Below are 16788 nucleotides of genomic sequence, written 5' to 3' on the forward strand. Positions count from 1 at the left end.
AAATACTTTTCAAAAACTGTTTCATTTTAAAAGAAATCTTTAGAGCTGATTGCAATTATCTTTATTTATAACAGATTTAATAACGTGTTTGGAACGAGCTAACCATTATTTGAAGACAGAATACAGGTAAATACAGTGTCCTAGCTGTGCTGCAGTCATTTGTTGCTGAATATTTTGTTTTCCTTGACATTAAACCAGATAAAGTACCTTATTTGTACTTAATTTAATTTTTTAAAAAAATCATCTATGTTGTAACTAATTAGGAATATTTGAAATGGTTTCTTATACAGCAGAGATCAGCAAACTTTCTGTCAAAGTCCAGATAGTAAATACTTTAGGTTTTGCAGGCCTGCAGTCTCTTTTGCATCTGTTTATACAGTTTCTGTAGCCTTTGTAGTGCAGACGCAGGCATAGACAATATATACGTGAACGAATGAACATGGCTGTGTTCAAAAAAAACTTTCTTTATTTAAAAAAAAAAAAAATGGCGCTGGCTGGATTTGGCCCATGGGTCAGTTTGCTGACCCTTGAGTTCTACTCTAGTACCAATGAGCCAAAATGGAGTCGAGTGCATTTCTTTTTACCGGACCAGCATTTGGGAGTGACTTGTAATTCTGGAGGGGTTCATTTTCTCTTTCCCACAAAAAAGAGACCTACTGAGAATAGGAGATGAAAATTTTCATCCCAGCTTTACTTTAACTGGAAAAATGACTTAATCTCTTAGATGTACGTTTTCTCATCTGTAAAGTAAAAGTCAAGAGGGGGGTTTCTCAGCCTTGGCACTCTTGATATTTTGGATGATTTGCTGTTGTGTGCATTGTGGGTATTTAGCAGCATCCCTGGCCTATACGAGCTAGTCATGATAAATGTCTCCAGACGTTTCCAAAGGTCTGCTGGTGGGCAGAAATCACCCCTAGTTGAGAACCACTGGTCTATAGGTCATTGTCAACAGAAACACTAACAACAACTCTAACTCATTAGAGTGTTTTCTTAGTACCAGGTACAGCTCTCTGGAGTTAGCATATAGATAGCTCATGTGCATGTTCCACTATGCCGACCAGGCAGGTTCTGTTTTACCCCAAAAACAGAGGCACAAAGCAATTAAGTAACCTGCTTAGGGCTACACAATAAATAAGAATACCCCCAAAGTCAAGCTTAAGAGTCCATGGTCCTATCCGTCTGATACTGTAATAAATGAGATTCTTTTATATGCAGAATCAACTCTAGTGTTTACTAATATGAAGGCCAGTTGAGAAAAGACAAAAATGAAAATGACCAGTAATTAAATGTTGCCCTTAAAGTTGCTGTTCATCCAATGTAGACATTCAGCGGCATTTTCTTTCCAGCCATACGTGTACAGTCCCAGTGGTGACAGGGCCTCTGGGCATCAATAGTCATTTCCTGTCCTCTTAGAGAAAGGAATATATTCAGCCCTACAGTGTGATATTATGGTGTCAGATCATGTAAGCTGTAGCCCAGCCTATTTGTAGTGTTTAGGTAAAGATGAGGTATGATGACTAGTACAGGGCCATAATCCTTCATCCATAATTGTGAAATGCAGAAAGCTTTAAAAGTCAAAAGATTTTTGTAACTCATTTGGTGGCAGTAGCTGATTAATGTGACCTTAAATTCATCTGACAGCAAAATTGGACTAAATTAAACATGAGGCTATTTTATCTTTATGTATTTGACCTAATATGACTATCCATATATTTGATACAGAGATATTAATGTTTGATTAATATTTGCAGACCTCAGTGGAGTCGTACATCATATACATTATTGGCACTGTTTTACTTTTCTAAAATTCCCCAAATTCTGATTTCTGAAATACATCTGGCTCTAAGGGCTAGGATAAGGAACTGTAAACCTCTAATAGGATTTCCATTATTTCTTAATTCCTTGACTATTGCTGTAGTGCTGGATTCCATTAGGTCAATGGGGAAGAATTATGAACCATTTATTTGGGTAGTTTTGATAATTAGATTCTGTTACACATCTCATTTGCTAAGTCAGCAGGAGGAAACTGAGAGGAAATGAAATAAAAGCAACTGCTATTTTGGAATCTGCTTGGGCTGGTACATTCTTCTTGAACAAACCAAGCAAACATTATTGTAATATGGTATATATAGAAAGAAGGGCCTATGGCATTCATCTTTAAAGCTGTCATGTTCACATAATATTTTGAGTTTCCTTTTGCACGTCTTTTTAGATGTATGGTTGTCTCTCATAGCCTATTGATGTGTTGATGCTTGAAGGAACTACAGAAGAGGAAACTGAATTTAAGGGGGATTATATGCAATATTCGGGGTCACATAGCTAGTTATGTAGTAACAGAGCCTGGGTCAACACACCCTAAGCCACACCCAACCATACCATATGCCATGACATGTTTCTGAAAAGTTTCTTGAAAAATGACTCTTAAGTAAATGAAATCCTAATTTTAAATATACCTCTTTTAGTCAAACTCATAGAAACAGAAGGTAGTTACTGGGGGCTGGAGGTTAGGGGAAGTAGGGAAAGGTTGATAAAAGGGTATAAACTTTCAGCTATAGAGATGAATAAGGTCTGAGGATCGAATGTATAACATGGTGACTACAGCTGATAATACCATATTGTGTAATTGAAATTTGTTAAGAGAGTAGAACTTAAATATTCTCACCAAAAATATATATATACGTGTGTGTGTGTGTGTTTGTGTGTGTGTGTATGTGTGTATGTGTGTATGAGGTGATGGCTGTGTTTAACTAGATGGGAGGAATTCTTTCAGTGTATACATATATCAGATCATCATGATGAACACTTGAAATATTTTACAATTTTGTTTGTCACCTATACCCCAGTAAAGCTGAAAAAATATACATCTTTTTTCTGATTGCAAAAGTAATTTATAACTAATGTAGACCATCACTCTCCAGGCAGTTAAACTTGACTAATTCAAATTGAGGTATGCTGTAAGTATAAAATATACTGCAGATTTTGAAGACTTATTTTAAAAAAAAGACTGGAAATATCTTGATAATTTTTCTGTTCATTACATGTGGAAATGATACATTTTGAATATATTAGGTTAAACAGAATATATGAGTAATATTAATATTAATTTTGCCTGTTTCTTTTGATTTTTAAAATGTGGCTACTAGAATATTTAACTTAACATGTATGGCTTCCATTATGTTCCAGCTGGGTATTGCTAGTAGAGTGAATCCAAATTTACAGTTAGTAACACAGAAAGTGATAGTTTCTCAAACTCCTACACTCAGAGAGAATCCAGAGATATTCTTCCTTGTTTTCTTTTTATCCATAGAAAACATAAATTGTTATTTAAACATTTCTTTTTATAAAAACAAGATTATGCTATATATACTGTATTTAGAAACTTTACCTTTTTACTTAACATTTCTTGGACCTCTTAAAATCAATTAAGATGCTTTAGGGAAGCTCATTGTTTAATAGAGTTTATAATGAATTTTGATATAAAACAAATAATTGTGTAAAACTTGCCTTCAGATGAACATTTTAGATAAGTCTGTGTTTTTACAAATCAGGTTTCTGATTTGTCATTAAAGAAAGATATTCCTGCATGTTGTCTAGAGGAGAGAAAATACTTTTAAGTAGAATTTCACACTTTTTAATTTAAGTACGACCTAATAAAATATAAACTCTTTATTTTTTTTTCCAGCAAGTTCTGCCCAGCTGGTTGTAGAGACATAGCAGGAGATATTTCTGGGAATGTGGTGCATGGATATAGAGATGTAAGTAACTGAGGGTAATTTTATGGCAGGGAGGAAATTAAAAAGAGTTAATGCTTGTTGCTCTGCCTAAATTCTTTACAAAGTAAAGTCAAATAAGATATAAAACTTTGTAGACAGATGCACAGTTCTCTTTTCTGAGAATAAATGAAATAAGTATAAAAACCAAGGTTATTCATGCATTCATTCCTATTTTTAGCATTTCCAGTTAAGCACACTATAAATGAAATGGTAAATAAAACCCTTTATATTATTTATATTTATATTAATTATACCTAAGGGTATATAATTCCATCCAATTTTTATAAGAGATCATCCTTTTGTTATAATTTATTTCTTTATTTTAATGCTCCAATTGATTCATGTAATACAGCCAAGGACATGAACATTTTACATCACAGAATAGTCACATTGTATCTAGGACCAGTGAAGCCGTATGCCCTGCTCATATATATTATTCCCCTCCCTCCGTGCACTCCAATTTCTAATGCCTATTGAAACTCTCTGGGTGATATAAATTGTTCCCAGAAAAAAATAAATTCACAAGAAATCATTTTTCTAAAGTATATATCTTATATCCAGATATACAATCCTTCATTTCTTACTATTTACAGATTTCTATCCTGGAAATCTGATATCTGATTTTTTAAAATTTGCTATTCAAAATAGTTAGGTTTATAGCTTACAGGAAGGGGCTTGAGTTATTAGAAATGTGAAAATCTATATAGTGATGGAACTTTTCTAAGAGTTCTGTGTGCACAGGGAAAACATACATATTCTAGGAGATTGATCATATATCTCCAGCAGGAGGAAAAAAACTTGGCTTTAATTTTGCTTTCAGTACATCCTGATTCTGGAAGCAGCAGGTTTTGTGATTTTGCTCTTTGTTTCCTTTTTCTTGTGTTGTTTTAATTTACAAGATTGACACAGGATATTTACTTGGCCTAGAAACTGAATCTTAAAATGATTTACACTACCTCAATTTGAAAATATACTTGGCACAGGCTGAAGTCCTAGATGACTTCAGGAAGTTAACCAAAAGAACTAAAAAGTTGAGGTATAGTTTTCTCCCCCTAGCAATATAAAGTTTTAATTTATTATTTTCCTGTCCTGTGTAAGAAACTTAAGAATTATATGCAGAAAGAGAAATAGCATTGTTTCTTTCTTGTTTTATTTGTTGATCTCACCTCCTCTTGACAGAGCTCTCTTTTTCAGAGTAACAGGTTAATGGTTTCCTGGTTGGTAGGCCTCAGTATGTGATCTGGAAGTGCTAACAAACAGGTTTCCTATTTGACGCTCTAACTGGTTTTACACCATTTGCTTCCAGTATGATTTCATCTGGAGGGAAAATTTGTATTTTGAAAACTAATCTCTTCAAAGAAGTCTGATTAGTGTCTTTTTTTGGTATATGTTGATACTGTGTGTATATTAGATATCTATTGCTACATGACTATTACCAAAAACTTAGAAGCTTGAAACAACACATGTATTCTCTCTCGTGTTCTATGGGTCAGGAGTTTGAGCGTGGCCTGCTGAGTTTGAGTGAGGGACACTCACAAGGGTGTATCCAAGGTGACACAAGGGTGTCAGTGGGGCTGCAGTTTCATCTGAGGCTTGACTAGGAAAATATTTGTTTCTAAGCTCACATGGTGTTGGCAGCATTCAGTTACTGATGGATTGTTGGATTGAGGACCTCAGTTTCTTCCTGGATTTTGGTTGGAGGCTGTCCTCATCTCCTTACCACGTGGACCTCCCAAACATGGCTACTTGCTTTATTTTTTTTCTTTCTCCCTCTGATTATTTTCTCTCCGCTGTCTATGTACCATCTTTATTTTTTTAAATTTTATTGATGTATAGTTACTGTATAATATATGTTACAGCTGTACATATAGTGACTCACAATTTTTTTTTAACATCTTTATTGGAGTATAATTGCTTTACAATGGTGTGTTAGTTTCTGCTTTATTACAAAGTGAATCAGTTATACATATACATATGTCCCCATATCTCTTCCCTCGTGCATCTCCCTCCCTCCCACCCTCCCTATCCCACCCCTCTAGGTGGTCACAAAGCACCGAGCTGATCTCCCTGTGCTATGCGGCTGCTTCCCACTAGCTATCTATTTTATGTTTGGTAGTGTATATATGTCCATGCCACTCTCTCACTTTGTCACAGCTTCCCCTTCCCCTTCTCCATGTCCTCAAGTCCATTCTGTAGTAGGTATGTGTCTTTATTCCCATCTTGCCCCTAGGTTCTTCATGACCATTTTTTTTCTTAGATTCCATAGATATGTGTTAGCATATGGTATTTGTTTTTCTCTTTCTGACTTACTTCACTCTGTATGACAGACTCTAGGTTGATCCACCTCACTACAAATAACTCAATTTCATTCCTTTTTATGGCTGAGTAATATTCCATTGTATATATGTGCCACATCTTCTTTATGCATTCATCTGTCGATGAACACTTAGGTTGCTTCCATGTCCTGGCTGTTGTAAATAGTGCTGCAGTGAACATTGTGGTACCTGACTCTTTAGGAGTTACGGTTTTCTCAAGGTATATGCCCAGTAGTGGGATTACTGGGTGGTATGGTAGTTCTATTTTTAGTTTTTTAAGGAAACTCCATACTGTTCTCCATAGTGGCTGTATCAATTTACATTCCAACCAACAGTGCAAGGGGGTTCCTTTTTCTCCACACCTTCTCCAGCATTTATTGTTTTTCGATTTTTTTTTTTTTTTTTTTTTTTTTTTGTGGTACGCGGGCCTCTGACTGTTGTGGCCTCTCCCGTTGAGGAGGACAGGCTCCGGACGCACAGGCTTAGTGGCCATGGCTCACAGGCCCAGCCGCTCCGTGGCATGTGGGATCTTCCCTGACTGTGGCACGAACCTGTGTCCCCTGCATCGGCAGGCGGATTCTCAACCACTGTGCCACCAGGCAAGCCCGGTTTTTAGATTTTTTGATGATGCCCATTATGACTGGTGTGAGGTGATACCTCATTGTAGTTTTGATTTGCATTTCTTTAATGATTAGTGATGTTGAGCAGCTTTTCATATGCTTCTTGGCCATCTGTATATCTTCTTTGGAGAAATGTCTGTTTAGGTCTTCTGCCCATTTTTGGATTGGGTTGTTTGTTTTTTTGATATTGACCTGCTTATATATTTTGGAGATTAATCCTTTGTGTGTTGATTCATTTGCAAATATTTTCTCCCATTCTGAGGGTTGTCTTTTCATCTTCTTTATGGTTTCCTTTGCTGTGCAAAAGCTTTGAAGTTTCATTAGGTCCCATTTGTTTATTTTTCTTCTTGTTTCCATTACTCTAGGAGGTGGATCAAAAAAGATCTTGCTGTGTTTTATGTCAGCGTGTTCTTCCTATGTATTCCTCTAAGAGTTTTATAGTGTCTGGTCTTACATTTAGTTCTCTAATCCATTTTGAGTTTATTTTTGTGTATGGTGTTAGAGAGTGTTCTAATTTCATTCTTTTACATGTAGCTGTCCAGTTTACCCAGCACCACTTATTGAAGAGGCTGTCTTTTCCCCTTTGTGTATTCTTGCCTCTTTTATCAAAGATAAGGTGACCATGGGTGCACGGATTTATCTCTGGGCTTTCTATCCTGTTCCATTGATCTATATTTCTGGTTTTGTGCCAGTACCATACTGTCTTGATTACTGTAGCTTTGTAGTATAGTCTTAAGTCAGGAAGCCTGATTCCTCCAGCTCCATTTTTCTTTCTCAAGATTGCTTTGGCTATTCGGGGTCCTTTGTGTTTCCATACAAATTGTGAAATTTTTTGTTCTAGTTCTGTGAAAAATGCCAGTGGTAGTTTGATAGGGATTGCATTGAATCTGTAGATTCCTATGGGTAGTATAGTCATTTTCACAATGTTGATACTTCCAATCCAAGAACATGGTGTATCTCTCCATCTGTTGGTATCATCTTTAATTTCTTTCATCAGTGTCTTATAGTTTTCTGCATACAGATCTTTTGTCTCCTTAGGTAGGTTTATTCCTAGGTATTTTATTCTTTTTCTTGCATTGGTAAATGGGAGTGTTTCCTTAATTTCTCTTTCAGATTTTTCATCATTAGTGTATAGGAATTCAAGAGATTTCTGTGCATTAATTTTGTATCCTGCTCCTTTACCAAATTCCTTGATTAGCTCTAGTAGTTTTCTGGTAGCATCTTTAGGATTCTCTATGTATAGTATCATGTCATCTGCAAACAGTGACAGCTTTATTTCTTCTTTTCTGATTTGGATTCCCTTTATTTCTTTATCTTCTCTGATTGCTGTGGCTAGAACTTCCAAAAGTATGTTGAATAAGAGTGGTGAGAGTGGGCAACCTTGTCTTGTTCCTGATCTTAGTGGAAATGGTTTCAGTTTTTCACCATTGAGAACAGTGTTGGCTGTGGGTTTGTCATATATGGCCTTTATTATGTTGAGGTAAGTTCCCTCTATGCCTACTTTCTGGAGGGTTTTTATCATAAATGGGTGTTGAATTTTGTTGAAAACTTTTTCTGCATCTGTTGAGATGATCATATGGTTTTTATCCTTCAATTTGTTCGTATGGTGTATCACATTGATTGATTTGCCTATATTGAAGAATCCTTGCAATCCAGGGTTAAACCCCACTTAATCATGGTATATGATCCTTTTAATGTGCTGCTGGATTCTGTTTGCTAGTATTTTGTTGAGGATTTTTGCATCTATGTTCATCAGTGACATTGGCCTGTAGTTTTCTTTCTTTGTGATGTCTTTGTCTGGTTTTGGTATCAGGGTGATGGTGGCTTTGTAGAATGAGTTTGGGAGTGTTCCTCCCTCTGCTCTCTTTTGGAAGAGTTTGAGAAGGATAGGTGTTAGCTCTTCTCTAAATGTTTGATAGAATTTGTGTGTGAAGCCATCTGGTCCTGGGGTTTTGTTTGTTGGAAGACTTAATCACAGTTTCACTTTCATTGCTTGTGATTGGTCTGTTTATATTTTCTATTTCTTCCTGGTTCAGCCTTGGAAGGTTGTGCTTTTCTAAGAATGTTTCCATTTCTTCCAGGTTGTCCATTTTATTGGCATATAGTTGCTTGTAGTAATCTCTCATGATCCCTTGTATTTCTGCAGTGTCAGTTGTTACTTCTCCTTTTTCATTTTCTAATTTTATTGATTTGAGTCTTCTCCCTTTTTTTCTTGATGAGTCTGGCTAATGGGTGATCAATTTTGTTTATCTTCTCAAAGAACCAGCTTTTAGTTTTATTGATCTTTGCTATTGTTTCCTTCATTTCTTTTTCATTTATTTCTGATCTGATCTTTATGATTTCTTTCCTTCTGATAAGTGGGTTTTTTGGTTCTTCTTTCTCTAATTGCTTTAGGTGTAAGGTTAGGTTGTTTGAGATTTTTCTTGTTTCTTGAGGTAGGACTGTATTGCTATAAACTTCCCCCTAAGAACTGTTTTTACTGCATCCCATAGCTTTTGGGCCGTCATGTTTTCATTGTCACTTGTTTCTAGGTATTTTTTGATTTCCTCTTTGATTTCTTCAGTGATCTCTTGGTTATTTAGTAGTATATTGTTTATCCTGCATGTGTTTGTATTTTTGCAGTTTTTTTTTTCCTGTAATTGATATCTAGTCTCATAGTGTCGTGGTTGGAAAAGATACTTGATACGTTTTCAGTTTTCTTAAATTTACCATGGCTAGATTTGTGACCCAAGATATGATCTATCCTGGAGAATGTTCCGTGAGCACTTGAGAAGAAAGTGTAATCTGCTGTTTTTGGATGGAATGTCCTATAAATAGCAATTAAGTCCATCTTGTTTAATGTATCATTTAAAGCTTGTGTTTCCTTATTTTTTTCATTTGATCTGTCCATTGGTGAAAGTGGGGTGTTAAAGTCCCCTACTATGATTGTGTTAATGTCGATTTCCCATTTTATGGCTGTTAGCATTTGCCTTATGTATTGAGGTGCTCCTATGTTGGGTGCATAAATATTTACAATTGTTATATCTTCTTGCATTGATCCCTTGATCATTATGTAGTGTCCTTCTTTGTCTCTTATAATAGTCTTTATTTTAAAGTCCATTTTGTCTGATAGGAGAATTGTTACTCCAGCTTTCTTTGGATTTCCATTTGCATGGAATATCTTTTTCCATCCCCTCACTTTCAGTCTGTATGTGTCCCTAGGTCTGAAGTGGGTCTCTTGTAGACAGCATATATATGGGTCTTGTTTTTGTATCCATTCAGCCAGTCTATGTCTTTTGGTTGGAGCATTTAATCCATTTCCATTTAAGGTAATTATTGATATGTATTGCCATTTTCTTAACTGTTTTGGGTTTGTTGTTGTAGGTCTTTTTCTTCTTTTGTGTTTCCTGTCTGGAGAAGTTCCTTTCGCATTTGTTGTAAAGCTGGTTTACTGGTGCTGAATTCTTTTAACTTTTGCTTGTCTGTGAAGGTTTTAATTTCTTCATTGAATCTGAATGAGATCCTTGCTGGGTAGAGTAATCTTGGTTGTAGGTTTTTCCCTTTCATCACTTTAAATATGTCCAGCCACTCCCTTCTGGCTTGCAGAGTTTCTGCTGAAAGATCAGCTGTTAACCTTATGGGGATTCCTTTGTATGTTATTTGTTGCTTTTCTCTCGTTGCTTTTAATATTTTTTCTTTGAATTTAATTTTTGATAGTTTGATTAATATGTGTCTTGGTGTGTTTCTCCTTGGATTTATCCTGTATGGGACTCTGCACTTCCTGGACTTGATTGACTATTTCCTTTCCCATATTAGGGAAGTTTTCAACTATAATCTCTTCAAATATTTCTCAGTCCCTTTCTTTTCTCTTCTTCTTCTGGGACCCCTATGATTCAAATATTGGTGCGTTTAATGTTGTCCCCGAGGTCTCTGAGACTCCTCAATTCTTTTCATTCTTTTTTCTTTATTCTGCTCTGCAGTAGTTATTTCCACTATTTTATCTTCCAGGTTATTTATCCGTTCTTCTGCCTGAGTTATTCTGCTATTGATTCCTTCTAGAGAATTCTTAATTTCATTTCTTGTGTTGTTCATCATTGTTTGTTGGCTCTTTAGTTCTTCTAGGTCCTTGTTAAACGTTTCTTGTATTTTCTCCATTCTGTTTCCAAGATTTTGGATCATCTTTACTATCATTACTCTGAATTCTTTTTCAGGTAGACTGCCTATGTCATCTTCATTTGTTTGGTCTGGTGGGTTTTTATCTTGCTCCTTCATCTGCTGGGTATTTCTCTGTCTTCTCATTTGGCTTACCTTACTGTGTTTGGGGTCTCCTTTTTGCAGGCTGCAGGTTCATAGTTCCCATTGTTTTTGGTGTCTGCCCCCAGTGGGTAAGGTTGGTTCAGTGGGTTTTGTAGGCTTCCTGGTGGAGGGGACTGATGCCTGTGTTCTGGTGGATGAGGCTGGATCTGGTCTTTCTGGTGGGCAGGTCCACATCTGGTGGTGTGTTTTGGGATGTCTGTGACCCTATTATGATTTTAGGCAGCCTCTCTGCTAATGGGTGGGGTTGTGTTCCTGTCTTGCTAGTTGTTGGTGATAGGGTGTCCAGCACTGTAGCTTGCTGGTCCTTGAGTGGAGCTGGGTCTTAGCAGTGAGATGGAGCTCTCTGGGACAGCTTTTGCTGTTTGATATTACGAGGAGCAGGGAGGTCTCTTGTGGACCAGTGTCCTGAACTCGGCTCTCCCACATCAGAGGCTCAGGCTTGACACGCGGCTGGAGCACCAGGACCCTGCCAGCCACGCAGTAATCATTCTTTCACATGGTGGACCAACAATGGGGCAGGGAGAGTGGTTTGTCCAAGCTAAAATCCAGCTGGAGGAGGTCGTGGAGAGGACATAGTGGTTGGATGGAGACGTGGACCCAGGCAATTCAGCAACTCGACTATCAGGTTAGCAGAGGCACCTTCTACCTAAAACATTTATATTACATTTTATTTTAATACTTCGTCAATACTTTTTCGTACAAGTTGATTTTTCCTAAAGGAAGACTTAAGAAAATACTCCAATTCTGGGATGATTTGATAACTGCTTTGAGAGTTAAGTCTTCTCATGCTGATCTGCTTGGCCATCTTTTGTGGCTCAGTGAACTTCAGGGATGCTTAGTTCCATCATCCTTCAAGTTCATGAGTCCTGTATGTGTCCTCCTCAACTGTCTCTTGCATTCCCTTCCCTGAAGAATTACATTTAAATTTTTTTTTTTGTTTAAGGTAATCACTAATTAACATAGGCTTTCCTATATTTACATTTCAGTGAGGTTTAGACCTCAAAATAGCTGGAAAATAAAATATAAATCTACTATTCAAAAGGAAATTTTTAAAAAGCAGGTTCAGTGAATGTGAATTTTAAAAATTGATACCAAAAAATCCCCAACTTTAGAAAACAGTTTAAGTTAGTGGGTGAGCGAGTGATTTTTTTTTAAGGAAATAACTCAGGAAAGGGCTGATAATTTTATTATAATAATATGATAGCCAGATCTGGTGGTTATTCTCTTGGGGATGTATCCTATGGCCTGCATTAATATTATGAAAAAATATTAAATAAATACGTGTAATTTAACATGCAATAATGCAGTGAAATAAACTCCATAAAAGGGGCACATACCACATTGGGCTCCCTCAATGCTGGGGACTGTGGGAAATGAGAATATCTCTTGGGCAATGAAGCTGATAGATCGTGTTGCTTGTTAGCCTGTGAATATGTCCTCTTGTTACCAAGGAGGCCCTTGTACATGCCAGGTCCAGTGAGAGCTCTACACACAGGGCAGGGATGCTGGGATGAAGACCATCCCATCCCCAGACTGAATTCCAAGGAAGCCAGGTGATCCTAGGGACAAAGGAATAGCTGCCCAGTCAACCACTTTGTTTTTCATTTGGGGCTGAGAGAGGGAGGCAGGCCTGCATGGACCCTATAAGAGGTACACAGGGTGCCCTTTAGAATCACAAGGTGATTCTAGACATCACCCAGTCCAGCCTTTTCATTGTGAAGCCGGGTCCAGAGCAGGGAGGTGACTGAAGCACACCTGGTAGAGTTAGAGGCAGAGTCAGGATGATGCTTTAAATTGCTGAATTTAATCCAGGACTTTTACAGCTAGCTCTTCTATTTTGTGCCCTAAGCGTCTAAAACAGGAATAAGAAACCTTTTTAAGAAAATTCAGAAAAAATGAAAATGCAAGCTGCCTCTTTAAAGAGTACTATCTTTCTCTTCTAATTCTTTTTTTTTTTCCCCCCAAATCAAGAAGGGTAGTATCTGCATCAGTTTCAGCATTCTCATATTTCTTCTCTGTCATGAAATCCTCCCCCTTTTTTCACTATGATAGCAGTCATTGCAAAACGGACTTCCTTTGCCAAATCTAATCTAGTTTGGGAAGTATGAGCTCCCTACGTTAAAGATCACAAAAGCTCTCAATTTTATTGCAACCACATTAGTTGCAAAATACAGTTGGTCTCACTGGTCCTCCTAATATTGTAACCTAAATCTAAGGAAGAATTTCCACTGCAGTAAGGTAAACAGTGTGGTCATTAACACAAAGAGAAACTCCCAAGTTGAGTTACTGAAACTCAATTTCATGAGCTGCTTTTCTTTTCGTCACTAGCCATTGCAGAGAAGCAGGGCATTGCTAAACTTTATTTAGGAAAAGATCCTCTCGGCCCCTCAGTCCTGGGCTAAATACCTAATCACCCTCCCCCATGGGTCTGTGCTCGAGGGGACATACGGGCCTGGGCACCCCATGGAACGGTTCCACTTCTCCCTGCAGTCCCACTTTCAACCACAGGGTCCCCTGCTAATCAGAGCCTGCCAGGTACCCCTGCTGGGTTTGTCACACCGGCCGGCAGCCTTGGAGGGCTGAGCAGGTGCCAGCTGTTTGACCCTCTCAGAGGAGATTCAGGAATTGAGATGGCGGCCTTGGGCCCTGGGTTGCTCGTCATCACTCTGAGACCTTCATGAAGTTTTCTGTTTTATTCAGTGTTCTGTGGCTGACACTACCATTTTGGTTTGGATGCCTTGTTAAATCTCTAATTTTAAAATGAAGCTTTGGTATGGAAGGTTCACCTTTTCAAATGATCCTCAGTATGTATATTTAGTAAAGCGAATGTAAGAAACTAATGTTACCTATTGCTGAACAAGTCATCCCAAAACTTAGTGGCTTAGAATGACAGCCATTTTCTTTGCTGATGAGTCTGTGGGTCAGCAGTGTAGCCTGGCTGGTTCTTAAGCTTCCTTTACCTGGAATTGCGCCTGCAGCTGCCGTCGTGCGGCAGGTCGTCTGGGGTGGGAGTCTAAGGTGGCCTCACTGACACGTGTGGCAGTTTGCCGGGCCGCGCTACCTGCAGCAGAACAGAGCAAGCGCCAGGGCCCAGTTCAGAGTCGGTGTGGGAGATGAGCACACCACCAGGAGGCGTTATTCACTGGGGAGCCATGAGTTCGGTACATCATCTCCCTTCCTTCCTCCCTAGTGGAAGGGTTCCCAGGTTCATCGGAATAAATAGAATGACTCTGATGTCATTCTGAGATAGTTAGCCAATAATTTTTTCCACCCCCTTCTACTTTTTATTTAAATGAATTATAATTTAGCCATGGCAGGGGTCAAGTAGTAACAAAATGTAAAGCTCCCACTACATTTTAGATGTATTGTCCAGCCATTTGTAAGTGAGATGTTGCTGTGTTTCAGACCTCGTTACTATGCAAAGCCGCCATCCATGCAGGAGTAATTGCAGATGAAGTGGGCGGTCAGATTGGTGTGCTTCTCCGCAGAGGCATGAGTCGGTACGAAGGGATCCTGGCCAATGGTGTGCTCTCAAGGCAGTAAGTACTTTGCCTTTTGTTCTGAGTGGCAGGTAACCCTGCAGGCACAAGTCATCGGCTCAGTCTGGAAAGGGCTGCAGGCATGTGATACCAAGGGCATGTCAACTGGGAAAAATGTGTGTGACTGCTTAGAGCAGCATTTATGCTGTCAACGTGGAAGACAAATGCAGCAGTAAAAAAGCTCACTGGCAAGTAAGTTAGACTAGCACACATCTGGAGCCCCAGGACAGAGGAGCATTCTACTCTCAGGTGCTCCAGGGGGGAGGGGATAAAGCTTATTCCTGTCTAGTTTTTCCTGATTCTGTAAATTACTGATCATCACCAATATCACCAAAGATACTGAAGGAGATAAGGGGCTGAAATAAACCCAGCAGAACCACTGAACTCCCTAGAGACAGTCTCTTAAGGATGAATAATAGTTGGGAAGTGAAAAAAAGATGGCTTTATTATTATTTTTTTTAACATTGTTAACTTCTCTGTTCCGTTTTATCCTCTGATCTTTTAGCTCCATAAGAAAAAAAGTATGTCAATTGCTTTAAACACTTGAACCTCAGCTTTTAATGCTTTCAGGTTCCCTCAGCTTCTAGAGTGGAAAACTAAAGCTGTTTGAACTAAAATAGGCCAGCCTTGTGATCCAGCTGTCCACCGGTATAAACAGGCAGCTTGGACTGGTCCAGAAGGATGGCTGCCTAGTGAGGGAACAGTGCTCCTTGAGCCACTGTACAGTTGGTGTCCTTGGGGATTGGTTCCAGGACCCCCGTGGATACCAAAATCCACAGATGCTCAAGTCCCTTATATAAAATGGCATAAACTTTACATATAACTATGCACATCCTCCCATGTATTTTAAATCAACTCTAGATTATTTATACCTAATACAATGTAAATGCTATGTAAATAGCTGTAAATACAATGTAAATGTTGTGTAAATAGGTGTCAGCATGTGGCAAATTCCAATTTTACCTCTTGGAATTTTCCGGATTTTTTTTTTTTTTTTCTGAATATTTTCACTCTGTGGTTGGTTGAATCTGGGGATGCAGAATCTGCAGATACGGCTGACATATATGCACATGTATGTGTACAGACATGTACTATTTACATAAATAAAATTTTATAATATATACACGTATTATATATACTTACATATATGCACACACATGTATATACATTTTTAAAATTTTAATTTAATTTATTTTTGGTTGCATTGCATCTTTGCTGCATGCCAGCTTTCTCTAGTTGCGGCAAGTGGGGGCTACTCTTCGTTGTGGTGCACGGGCTTCTCACTGCAGTGACTTCTCTTGTTGCAGAGCACGGGCTTCAGTAGTTGTGGCTCGCGGGCTCTAGAGCACAGGCTTAGTAGTTGTGGCGCACGGGCTTAGTTGCTCCATGGCATGCGGGATCTCCCTGGACCAGGGCTCGAATCTGTGTCCCCTGCATTGGCAGGCGGATTTTTTTTTTTTTTTTTTTTTTTTGCGGTACGCGGGCCTCTCACTGCTGTGGCCTCTCCCGTTGCGAAGCACAAGCTCCGGACGCGGAGGCTCAGCGGCCATGGGTCGTGGGCTCAGCCGCTGCGCGGCATGTGGGATCTTCCGGACCGGGGCACGAACCCGTGTCCCCTGCATCGGCAGGCGGACTCTTAACCACTGCGCCACCAGGGAAGCCCTACATTTTTTTCACTTATGTACTTGCCTCAAACTCTTTGGGACATTAAAATTTATATCCTGATTTATATATTTATATCCTGATTTATAGTAAGAGTGATTGCTTATGCATAGTAAGCTTTAAATGTCTGCTTGACTTTGACTTCTGAGGTTTTTTTTTTTTTAATTTTATTGGAGTATAGTTGATTTACAATGTTGTGTTAGTTTCAGATCTATAGCAAAGTGATTCAGTGATACATATACATATAGTCATTCTTTTTCATATACTTTTCTCGTATAGGTTATCACAGAATAGAGTTCCCTGTGTTATCCAGTAGGTCCTTGTTGGTTATCTATCTTCTGTATAGTAGTGTGTGTATGTTCTTCCCAAGCTTCTGAATTATCCCTACCCCCCAAGTTTCCCTTTTGTAACCATAAGTTTGTTTCAGTTTTATAAATAAGTTCATTTGTATCACTTTTTAAAATCAGATCCCACATTTGTATCATTTTAAAAAATCAGATCCCACATGTGAATGATATCATATATTTGTCTTTTTCTGACTTACTTCACTTAGTATGATAATCTCTAGGCCCATCCATATTGC

General features: G+C 38.4%; 1 protein-coding gene across 3 annotated transcripts in view; it reads left to right on the forward strand.

Annotated features, from left to right (window-relative positions):
* Positions 1-16788, forward strand: part of DCBLD1 (discoidin, CUB and LCCL domain containing 1) — a 98785-nt gene that overhangs the window by 35634 nt on the left and 46363 nt on the right. For all 3 annotated transcript variants that reach the window (XM_067011715.1, XM_059083999.2, XM_067011714.1), the window contains 3 exons: positions 75-126; positions 3683-3755; positions 14410-14543. In XM_067011715.1, the coding sequence (XP_066867816.1) occupies positions 75-126; positions 3683-3755; positions 14410-14543 (259 nt within the window). The remainder of the gene's footprint in view (positions 1-74; positions 127-3682; positions 3756-14409; positions 14544-16788) is intronic.

Source organism: Kogia breviceps, chromosome 13, assembly GCF_026419965.1.
Source record: "Kogia breviceps isolate mKogBre1 chromosome 13, mKogBre1 haplotype 1, whole genome shotgun sequence".
Classification (NCBI taxonomy): domain Eukaryota; kingdom Metazoa; phylum Chordata; class Mammalia; order Artiodactyla; family Physeteridae; genus Kogia; species Kogia breviceps.